Consider the following 10,806-nt stretch of genomic DNA (forward strand, 5'->3'; position numbering starts at 1 on the left):
CAAACACAGCAGTCAGAATAAAGTGCGCTGATTGGCTGAGCAGCAGCTCGGTGCGTCACATGATCACCTGGTTGCCCTGAACCAGCAGAGCTTTGAGCCGGGCGATCTCGGCCCTCAGCTCTCTGATCAGCCGCACGTTCCCGTCCTCGTTGATGGTCGGCTTGTTGATGATGTTCTTGGCTCTGTTGGCGTACCGCAGCGTGCTGAGCGTCTCGCCGTAGTTCACGTCGGCCGGGGAAACGGCTGCACGGAGAGAAAAGCATTTAATGAAGCGGCTCGATGCTTTTCACTCAAAGTGTCGAGTCGACGTCTGCTCTCACTGGCGATCATGATGGTCTTGGAGTTCCCGCCCAGGCTGTCCTTGAGCAGCCACGTCAGCACGGAGTCTCTGTACGGGACGAACAGCGACTTCTTCTTCAGGTTGGTGTTTCCTGCGTCCTGCGTCATGTCGGCTGAAAACACATCAAGCGTTCAACACACAAAGTCGACGAGACGAAAACACAACAAACCAGCTCAGCCGTCGACTTTCTGACCCAGAGACGAGATGACGTTTCCCAGAGTGACCAGGGATTTGTTGATGTTGCCTCCTTCCTTCAGTCGCACGCCCGTCGCTCCGGTGGCGTCGGCTCGCTCGCTGCCGGCGAGATCCACCAGGTGGATTTTACTGATGGTCTCGCTGGGCATCTCTGCGTCAAACTTCGCCTGACAGACACAGAAGCTTTTTTTATTTTAACGTGCAGTGTGCCAATCCCACCACCAGGGGGCTCCCCGTGAAAACAACCATCAAAAGATGACCTGGAGGCTGGTGGACGTGAGATGACACGCCGTGCACCGACATATCGGATTAACACGAACTTCCCCGGAGCGCTGACGCTCCATGAACGCTGACCTGCGTGAAGTTGATGGTGAAGATGGCGTGCGAGCGGCTGCTGACGTCGTTCATGCCCGTGCTGGCGGTGGTGCGGTTGATGTTCCCCGCCTCCATCAGCTCCTCCACGTCGCTGTAGTTCTGCACCAGGTGTTTGGACAGGTCTGAGGTCAGGAGGGAGAGGGCGGGATTAGACAGAAACGCTGTCACGCCTACGTGACCACGACAGCGTGGCCCAACGGCAGCGAGCATCAGGATCACAGCGTGGGAGAGCCGGACTCACCCTCCACGTACGGCCCGTCCTTTGGGTGCTCCCTCACCCTCAGGTTGTAGGTCTGAGTGGACTTCCTCCTCAGCAGGTCTCTCACCCTCTCGTTGTAGATCTCCAGATAACTGAGGAGGGAAAAAACATCTTTCATCTCAAACATGAGCAGAGCCGTCACTTTAAAGGTCACATGACCTCGCTCCTCTTCTTCAGGTGAAATCAGTGTCCTCGCTCCTCTTCTTCATGTGTGTGAAGTGTGTTGTTGTAAATCCACTCTGATCCTGTATTTGATCATGTCTATAAACCCCTCTATTTCAGCCCTGCTCAGAACAGGCTGTTTCTGTGTCTGTAGCTTTAAATATGCAAATGAGCTGTGTCTGACCACGCCCCCTCTCTGGAAGGGCTCGGGTGTACTCGCTGCTTTTTGGCTCCATGTCCTATTGTTTACGGTGAGAAGGCAGACTCAGAGGGCAGAACAAACACCTAGCTGGGGGAGGGGCTACTGCCCTTTGTGATGTCATGAAGGGGAGGGGCTACTGCCCTTTGTGATGTCATGAAGGGGAGGGGCTACTGCCCTTTGTGATGTCATGAAGGGAACATCTCCAAACAGAGACCTTTAATGTAAACTCTTTTTTGAGGAGCAGGAAGGGGTGACGTCATGGCTCCAGCTGAGGAGGAAATGAACATCGAAACCTTCCTACACGGGAAGAACGGCGTGAGCTGCTCCGAGGTCACCTGACGTCTCACCTGACTTCTGTCCGAAACGAAGCTTCGTCCCACAGAGTCGACTGAGAGATCCGGCTGAACAGACCTTCACAGATCCTCGGGATCAAACCTGCGTCTCCCTGAACACAAACACTGATCAGTGACTTCCTGTCATGTGACCCTAAAGTCCAGTTCCAACAGGATCTTAAATGAGTTCAGCCTCACAGGATTTCCCATCATGGTGTAGGACTTCCCCGAGCCGGTCTGACCGTAGGCGAAGACGCAGGCGTTGTAACCCTCGAACGCCGCCTTCAGCACATCAGAGCCCAAATCTTTAAAAACCTGCAGGACAGAAAAAAGACAGCTGTGACCAGAGGAGGAGAGGAGGGGAGGAGGAGGGGAGGAGGAGAGGAGGGGAGGAGAGGAGGAGAGGAGGGGAGGAGAGGAGGAAAGGAGGAGAGGAGGAAAGGAGGAGGAGAGGAGGGGAGGAGGGGAGGAGAGGAGGGGAGGAGGAGAGGAGGGGAGGAGGGGAGGAAATGAGGAGAGGAGGGGAGAGGAGGGGAGGAGAGGAGGGGAGGAGGAGAGGAGGGGAGGAGAGGAGGAAATGAGGAGAGGAGGGGAGGAGGAGAGGAGGAAATGAGGAGAGGAGGGGAGAGGAGGGGAGGAAAGGAGGAGGGGAGGAGAGGAGAGGAGGAGGGGAGGAGAGGAGGAGAGGAGGAGGGGAGGGGAGGAGGGGAGGAGAGGAGGAGAGGAGGAAATGAGGAGAGGAGGGGAGAGGAGGGGAGGAAAGGAGGAGGGGAGGAGAGGAGGAGAGGAGAGGAGGGGAGGAGGAGAGGAGAGGAGGGGAGGAGGAGAGGAGAGGAGGAGAGGAGGGGAGGAGGGGAGGAGGAGAGGAGGAGAGGAGGAGGGGAGGGGAGGAGGAGAGGAGGAGGAAAGAAGGGGAGGAGGGGAGAGGAGGGGAGGAGAGGAGGAGAGGAGGAGAGGAGGGGAGAGGAGGAGAGGAGGAGAGGAGGGGAGGAGGGGAGAGGAGGAGAGGAGAGGAGGGGAGAGAGGAGGGGAGGAGGAGAAAGGAGAGGAGAGGAGGAGAGGAAAGGAGGAGGGGAGAGGAGGAGAGGAGGAGAGGAGGAGGGGAGGGGAGGAGGAGAGAGGAGGGGAGGAGAGGAGGAGAGGAGAGGAGGAGAGGAAAGGAGGAGGGGAGAGGAGGAGAGGAGGAGAGGAGGAGGGGAGGGGAGGAGGAGAGGAGGAGGAAAGAAGGGGAGGAGGGGAGAGGAGGGGAGGAGAGGAGGAGAGGAGAGGAGGAGAGGAGGAGAGGAGGGGAGGAGGGGAGAGGAGGAGAGGAGAGGAGGGGAGAGAGGAGGGGAGGAGGAGAAAGGAGAGGAGAGGAGGAGAGGAAAGGAGGAGGGGAGAGGAGGAGAGGAGGAGAGGAGGAGGGGAGGGGAGGAGGAGAGGAGGAGGAAAGAAGGGGAGGAGGGGAGAGGAGGGGAGGAGAGGAGGAGAGGAGAGGAGGAGAGGAGGAGAGGAGGGGAGGAGGGGAGAGGAGGACTCTGAGATGGAAAGCTTCTCCTCCCTTTGCAGTAAATTTGTGTTCAGAGTTTTAATCTGCTCAACATTCAGGAAGTGGGCGAGCAGCGAGGAGAGAGAGAGAACACAGCTGGTCATGTGACTGACGGATGATTAAAACGCTCCGCTGGGCACAACTTTTTTTTTTTTAATCTCAAACGGTGTCAAACTTTGTGGATTGAAGCAGTTTGACGATGAAAGGAATCAAAGGGTCGAGTTGCCATGGCGATTAGAGAGAGAGAATCAAAAGTCACAAAAAGAGAAACTTTGATTGGTCTGTGTCCGTTTTTAATTTGTTCTCATAAAGACAATAAAACCTCCGAACCGTTCCACAGAAGGACGCTCGTTTACCTTTTCCTGGGAGACGAAGGCGGAGCTCTTGGCGTCCGTCGAGTCGTAGGAGAAGTCGTACGTGAACGTCTTGGTGCGATCCCTCGTGGAGTCGCCCGCGATGCCTTCAGGGAGCTTTAATCAGGAAACAAGAAGAAAACACAGCGAGGCTTCAGCTGCACGTTTGAACCCGTCGTGGGCCTGAAGCTCCAGCACAGCTCGCCGTGGCGTTCGTACCTTCAGGTTGATGATGGAGGTTTTGGTTCCTTCCATGTGGATGATGCTCTTTGCCGTCAGGTCCTTCTCCCTGAAAAACAAAGAGTCACACGTGGTGTTCGAGCTCGCTGCAGATTCAGACCGTCTTCTTGTTGCTGTTTCTGAGCAGAGCTGAAAACATCTGTACACAGGAGCAGTTCTCTGCCTCCAGCAGGGGGCGCTGTACGCCTCACAACAAACGCTCACGCTCACCTACTTTCAGCCGAGTGATCATCTTGTCTTCGTTATAGATCTTTGATAAGTGATGGATCAACTTCACAAACATGTTTCAGTAATCGAAGAAAGATATCGGACGACATATCGGATCGGGTTTTTTTTCCCTCCTGAACATCGACATCCCTTATTGGTCGGCACAGACGAGGGCTGAGATCCTTTTTGAATGGGTGTGTGTGTGACTTCCTTTAGGTGTGCAGCCAGCCTCTAGTGGACACTGGAGGAACTGCAGGATGTGCAGAGTTTATTTAATTCTATTGTATTTCTTCTTCTTTTATTTAATTAATGTAAACTTGCTTTTTTTTAAACTTTTCTTGCATTGATGCTGTTTATATTTCCTGTTTTAATAAAGTTTATCCTCTCACGCACCCTTTGTTCATTTCAGGTTTGTTATTATGACATCACACTTCCTGTATCCTTCCTCCTCAGGAGACTTTACAACATTTATAAAATAATAAAAAGTTGATCCAGCTTTTGTTCCCACATGACCTGAACCAGGAAGTCCTGTTTGTTCAGTCAAGTATGATTCCACCCTGAGTGTGTTCTCCGGGTCGACTCCACCCTGAGTTTGTTCTCCGGGTCGACTCCACCCTGAGTGTTCGAGTCCGAGCCTGTCTGTTTATCTCAGGGCGGTGATCATTAACCTGCACACGGGCACGCCGCTCTGGAGGTCACTGTTTGAATCCATCTTGATTTATTAGTCAGTCATGTTTCTTTGAGTCCCCTCAGTGTTTCTGCTGTTTTCACTTGGACATGAAGTCAGTAACCATCAGGAACACACTGACCACCAAGCAGCGGGAGCAACTCGGGGTTAAGACACGTGTGCACATGTGGCTGCAGGAGCTGGGAATCGAACCCTCAACCCAAAGCAACACAGTCTCCAAACATACTGACGCTTAAAAACATGCATTTCCATCAGACAGGTGCGGAGGTGAGAACGGGACTTCCGGTCAGCCCTCGCTCTAAGTCACTTCATGTGATTTGAACACACACCCACGCATGCGCACACGCACACACACACGCACACACTATCCATAATGAACCACTTTAAAGAGTCCAGTCAGTACAGAACCGAGTGTGTCAAACTCACCGCCTGTTCATGGGTCTGACCCGGACTGCCACCCGGACCGATGCCATGGCTCATCCCGCTGTGCTCGGTCCGCTTAATGTGAGCTAGCACACACGCACGCGCACACACGCACGCGCACACACTGCGACCCAGAGCGGGATAAAGAGGGCAGAAGTCGCAGAGATAACCGGATAACTGCGAACGAAAATGTGCAAAGTGCAGCAGATAACGGGGAGCAGAGAGGGTCGCCTCCGGGCTCCGGGGTTACCGGGGTCCGGTGTTACCTGGGTCCGAGGTTACCTGGGTCCGGTGTTACCTGGGTCCCGGGCTGAGCCGGCTCACATCCATAGTCAGTGTTAGCCACTTAGCTCGTGAGTTAGCATTCATATGACAAACAGGAGCCAAGGCATCAGCTGATAACAACATTACACCCGTACGGAAGCCTGAGGAGGACAGAAAGCAGGCCAAACACGCGAATACTATTTATAATAATAATGTTAAATAAGAATATATTTTATCTATAAGGACACCTTACAAACAGAGTGAGAAAAGACAATATAAAACATGAAAATTAGAAACTTAAAAGGAGGTAATTAACAGTTTTACATAACAAAATTAGAAACATGAGTTTGCAGTGAAAGGAATGGAAATCAGATTTATTTTTATTTTTATATTTATTATCATTACAATACAAACTTTATTTGTATAGCTTTTAAAAATAAGAGTTTACGACAACAAAGCAGAAGAAACCAAATACACAACAACAAAAACCCAACCAGCATAAAAACTCAACCAACATCAGAACCCAAACTTCCTCAGAACCATCCACTCTGAGGTCAGAACCCAAACATCATCAGAACCCAACCAAAAATACCAACCATCTTGAACATAGCTGACCAATAAAGCTCATCAAATAATCAGATTGTGGCGCGTCATGCAGTTCTCCTCCCGGCCTGATGGGGGCGCGCGCGAAATAATCGCGTTAAAGCAGCAGCAGGATTCGCCGGCAACACAGTGTTTCCTGTTTAAAGGAGCAGAGAGGAGGTGAGCTTTTTACACTTTTATCTTGTGTTCATTTGCTGTAAATCCGCATAAATCGATCCGAATGGATTACAGATACAAATCGATGCTGTTTAAAATAATACAAAATAGTTTATTTAAACACTTTAAAGGATCAACGGTTAGCTTCAGAGCGAGCTGCTGCTGCTAACACATGCTAACGTTATGAATGAACGTACAGCTAACGAATGCTAACACATGCTAACACTAGCACAACATGTGGGCACGTTACTCTTTATTATAACTATGTTTTATAAGTAGTAGGAAGTTATTAATAAATAACCCGAACAGTCCTCTGACATGACGTTTAATCAGCTCAATGCTACTGTAGTTAGCTTTGTTAGCTCACTTCTTCTTCTTCTTTGGTTTTAAAACAACGCATCCTTTTATTAACCTCAGCTTCAGGTGTAAGAAACGCGGGAAACCTTTCACCTGTTTGATTGAAGCTGTTAGAAGTTCACTTTATTTACCTACAGGAAGTGAAATCTGATAGTTCCGTTCATCATCATCATCATCATCGTTGTTGTTGTTAAACCCAGCTCATTCAAAGAGAACCATGACACTCAAACTGGTCAGCAGCTCAGTCTTCAGGGTCTGGGCTTGGGATTTGGAGGGTCATCGGTTCAAGTCCTGCTGCAGACAAGAGGGGTGCTAGGTCACTTCCAGAGCACTGCTGAGGTGTCCTTGAGCAAGACACTGAACCCCACACCAGCTCAGGAGGAGCGCTCGCTGTGTGCGGGCCCGTCACACATCTGTGTGTGTGTGTGTGATGAAGCTAACTTAATAATATAACTTTATTCATAAAGCTCCTTCAAACAAATGTTTACAAAGTAAGAAGAGAAGATAATGTGTTGGTGTAAATTAGAGGAATAAGATGTGTGTGAGGAAGAGACTGAAACAGACACAATGAGGAATATAAAACAGGAACATGAAGGGTTAAAGATTCAAACTTACAAGAAGAAGTGATCATAATGAAGGTTATCTTCTTCAAACAGGAAGCTGCAGCAGCAACAACTGTCGGCTTTTCAAATTAAAACATGAAGTGTTTAACCTCCTCACAACTCATCTCTTCAAACTCCTCCTTTTTTTTCAAGCACCGAAAATGTTAAAGGTCATGAAGGTCATTGAGGCTCAGTAGCCAATCATTTCAGCGATGAGGCAACATCGCCTCAGCGTCCGCGAGAAGCTCGACTGAGGTTTAACTCTTGATCACACAGGAGGAGCGCTTTGATCCGCTCGCCCTCGCCGCTCTCTCTCTCTCTCTCTCTCTCTCTCTCTCTCTTCATCCCGTACTTCAGTTTGTTTTTGTGTTTCAGACTCCAACATGGACATCCGACCGAACCACACGATCTACATCAACAACATCAATGACAAAGTGAAGAAAGAAGGTGCGTGTCTCTCCGCTCGTCTTCTTTCTTCTCCAGCTTCTCGTCTTTTTGACCTCTTTGTTAAACTCCGCCCCCCCCTGCAGAGATGAAGCGCTCGCTGTACGCGCTCTTCTCTCAGTTCGGTCAGATCATCGACATCGTGGCCATGAAGACGATGAAGATGAGGGGTCAGGCCTTCGTCGTCTTCAAAGAGCTCGCCGGCGCCACCAACGCTCTGAGGCAGCTGCAGGGCTTCCCCTTCTACAACAAGCCAATGGTTGGTCCCTGTTTGTCTCTGAGTCGTGTGTGACATCACAGCGGCGTCTCTGACCTCTTCTTCTTCATTCAGAGGATACAGTACGCCAAGACGGACTCTGAGGTCATCGCCAAGGTGAAGGGGACGTACGGCGACAAGGAGAAGAAGAAGGAGAAGAAGAAGAAAGCTCAGGAGCCGGCGACCAGCCTGATCAAGAAACCTGCGGCGGTGAGTGATGACATCATCAAGCGTGCGCCGTCTGAGGCGTGTTTAACTCATGAACGTCGAGTGTTCCAGTGACGTCTAGTGGTGAAAAGTTTAACTGTGTGTTTTCTCTGTGCAGGGATCAGCAGCGCCCGCTCTCTCTCCTGCAGCTCAGGTAAGACGCCGTGATGTCAGAGTGCTCGGGCGCCGTGATGTCAGAGTGCTCGGGCGCCGTGGGCGCTCCGAGGTCGTCACGCGTGTCAAACATGTCATACTAAATAAACACATGTTGTTCCAATGTGCAGCGAGTAACGCAGCGCTCGATCACAACCTCACAAACACTACTAGCCAATCAGAAGCAGAGTAGGCGGGGCTTGTTAACGAGAGACGTTTGTTAAATAATCTGTATAAATAAATAAAAGTTAAATTTAATTATAATTATTTCAGATAATCAACAAACAAGCTTTTAGTTAAATACTGAATCTATTTATTCTTATATTGTTGTTACAAAGCTTTAGCACAATGCTAATGCTAATATAGAAATAGAGATATAGAGCGGTCTGCTGTTCCATGCTAATATAGAAATAGAGATATAGAGCTGTCCGCTGTTCCATGCTAATATAGAAATAGAGATATAGAGCTGTCCGCTGTTCCATGCTAATATAGAAATAGAGATATAGAGCTGTCCGCTGTTCCATGCTAATATAGAAATAGAGATATAGAGCTGTCCGCTGTTCCATGCTAATATAGAAATAGAGATATAGAGCTGTCCGCTGTTCCATGCTAATATAGAAATAGAGATATAGAGCTGTCCGCTGTTCCATGCTAATATAGAAATAGAGATATAGAGAGGTCTGCTGTTCCATGCTAATAGAGATATAGAGCGGTTTGCTGTTCCATGCTAATATAGAAATAGAGATATAGAGCGGTCTGCTGTTCCATGCTAATATAGAAATAGAGATATAGAGCGGTTTGCTGTTCCATGCTAATATAGAAATAGAGATATAGAGCGGTTTGCTGTTCCATGCTAATATAGAAATAGAGATATAGAGCGGTTTGCTGTTCCATGCTAATATAGAAATAGAGATATAGAGCTGTCTGCTGTTCCATGCTAATATAGAAATAGAGATATAGAGCGGTCTGCTGTTCCATGCTAATATAGAAATAGAGATATAGAGCGGTCTGCTGTTCCATGCTAATATAGAAATAGAGATATAGAGCTGTCTGCTGTTCCATGCTAATATAGAAATAGAGATATAGAGCTGTCTGCTGTTCCATGCTAATATAGAAATAGAGATATAGAGCGGTCTGCTGTTCCATGCTAATATAGAAATAGAGATATAGAGCTGTCCGCTGTTCTTTGAATTGAAAACATCGAGCTACAAACGATGTGTTCTCCTTGTTTGTGAAGCTGTGATGTGATTGGTCGTGCTCTTGGTTTCTCTGCGTCTTTATAACAAATCTCCACACATGATGACAATCTGATCCCGCCCCCTTTTTTAAAACAATAAACCAAAGATCTTCACGACACGACCACGTGACAGAATCGAATCCTGGATTCTGTTTAAATGTTCTAAAACAACGACGCTCTAAATACTGACGGATAAATCCTCCGTACAGAGACGACAACAGGAAGTGGATCACGCCCCCCCCCCCCCCCCCCCCCCCGTCACTAACTGACCCACAGAGGTCATCCGTCACTCATCACTGCTTCATTGTGTGTGTGTGTGTGTGTGTGTGTGTGTGTGTGTGTGTGTGTGTGTGTGTGTGTGTGTGTGTGTGTGTGTGTGTGTGTGTGTGTGTGTGTGTGTGTGTGTGTGTGTGTGTGTGTGTGTGTGTGTGTGTGTGTGTGTGTGTTCTCTCAGGTGCCAGACAATCCTCCAAACTACATCCTGTTCCTGAACAACCTGCCCGAGGAGACCAATGAGATGATGCTGTCCATGCTCTTCAACCAGTCAGTCCTCTTCCCCACTCCTTCATTTCAAACACCTGTGTGTGTGTGTACTGATGGTTTCTCCCCCCCCCCCCCCTCAGGTTTCCTGGTTTCAAAGAGGTGCGTCTCGTCCCGGGGAAACACGACATCGCCTTTGTGGAGTTTGAGAGCGACACGCAGGCGGGCGTGGCTAAAGACGCGCTTCAGGGCTTCAGGATCACGGCCACCTGCGCCATGAAGGTCACCTACGCCAAGAAGTAGTCCCAGCGCGGCCTGGTCATGTGACACACAGAGACTCTGGGGGGGGGGGGGGGGTATCCGTTGTTCCTACAAATCCTTTTTGATTTTTGTAAATCCTGCAGAGCTTTTTTTAAAGTTTTGTTCTTTTTTTTAAACTTTTTATTTGGTGACGTGGACGTGAGCTCGAGCCGCCTCCATCTTGATTTGTAAAATAAAACACTTTGACATAACGGTGTTCAAACCAGCTTATTACTGAAGGGAAACTTTGACAGGTGTAAAACTGATCCAGTGAAGGATGAGATTCAAGGGTTCATTTAAATAACCAAACTCTGACACCTAGTGTTTAAAATGAGTACTGCAGTCTGTGCCGGCTGCGCTGCATGACGGTTTAAATCTCATATTTTATTCCTCCATCAGACAGCGAGGAGGATGAGGGTACAAGACACGACCTGTAAGAGAGA

General features: G+C 49.2%; 2 protein-coding genes and 1 long non-coding RNA gene across 3 annotated transcripts in view; 2 read left to right on the forward strand and 1 right to left on the reverse strand.

Moving 5' to 3' along the window:
• The window catches only part of kif16ba (kinesin family member 16Ba), a 20,856-nt gene extending 14,717 nt beyond the window's left edge, over nucleotides 1-6,139 (reverse strand). Inside the window, 10 exon segments of the mRNA XM_079335569.1 lie at nucleotides 68-243; nucleotides 321-452; nucleotides 534-702; nucleotides 890-1,032; nucleotides 1,152-1,261; nucleotides 1,881-1,978; nucleotides 2,064-2,180; nucleotides 3,750-3,869; nucleotides 3,873-4,035; nucleotides 5,308-6,139. Coding sequence (XP_079191695.1) covers nucleotides 68-243; nucleotides 321-452; nucleotides 534-702; nucleotides 890-1,032; nucleotides 1,152-1,261; nucleotides 1,881-1,978; nucleotides 2,064-2,180; nucleotides 3,750-3,869; nucleotides 3,873-4,035; nucleotides 5,308-5,354 — 1,275 coding nt within the window. The 5' untranslated portion in view covers nucleotides 5,355-6,139.
• Nucleotides 1-10,806, forward strand: part of LOC306818603 — an 85,576-nt gene that overhangs the window by 1,424 nt on the left and 73,346 nt on the right. The window lies entirely within an intron of this gene.
• Nucleotides 6,252-10,575, forward strand: snrpb2 (small nuclear ribonucleoprotein polypeptide B2). Its single transcript, XM_079336072.1, has 7 exons — nucleotides 6,252-6,330; nucleotides 7,662-7,733; nucleotides 7,817-7,989; nucleotides 8,062-8,196; nucleotides 8,312-8,347; nucleotides 10,038-10,126; nucleotides 10,207-10,575. Exons 2-7 carry the CDS (start codon nucleotides 7,670-7,672, stop codon nucleotides 10,364-10,366), a joined length of 657 nt encoding a protein of 218 aa, XP_079192198.1. The 5' UTR covers nucleotides 6,252-6,330; nucleotides 7,662-7,669; the 3' UTR covers nucleotides 10,367-10,575.

Source organism: Symphodus melops, assembly GCF_947650265.1.
Source record: "Symphodus melops genome assembly, chromosome: 2".
Classification (NCBI taxonomy): domain Eukaryota; kingdom Metazoa; phylum Chordata; class Actinopteri; order Labriformes; family Labridae; genus Symphodus; species Symphodus melops.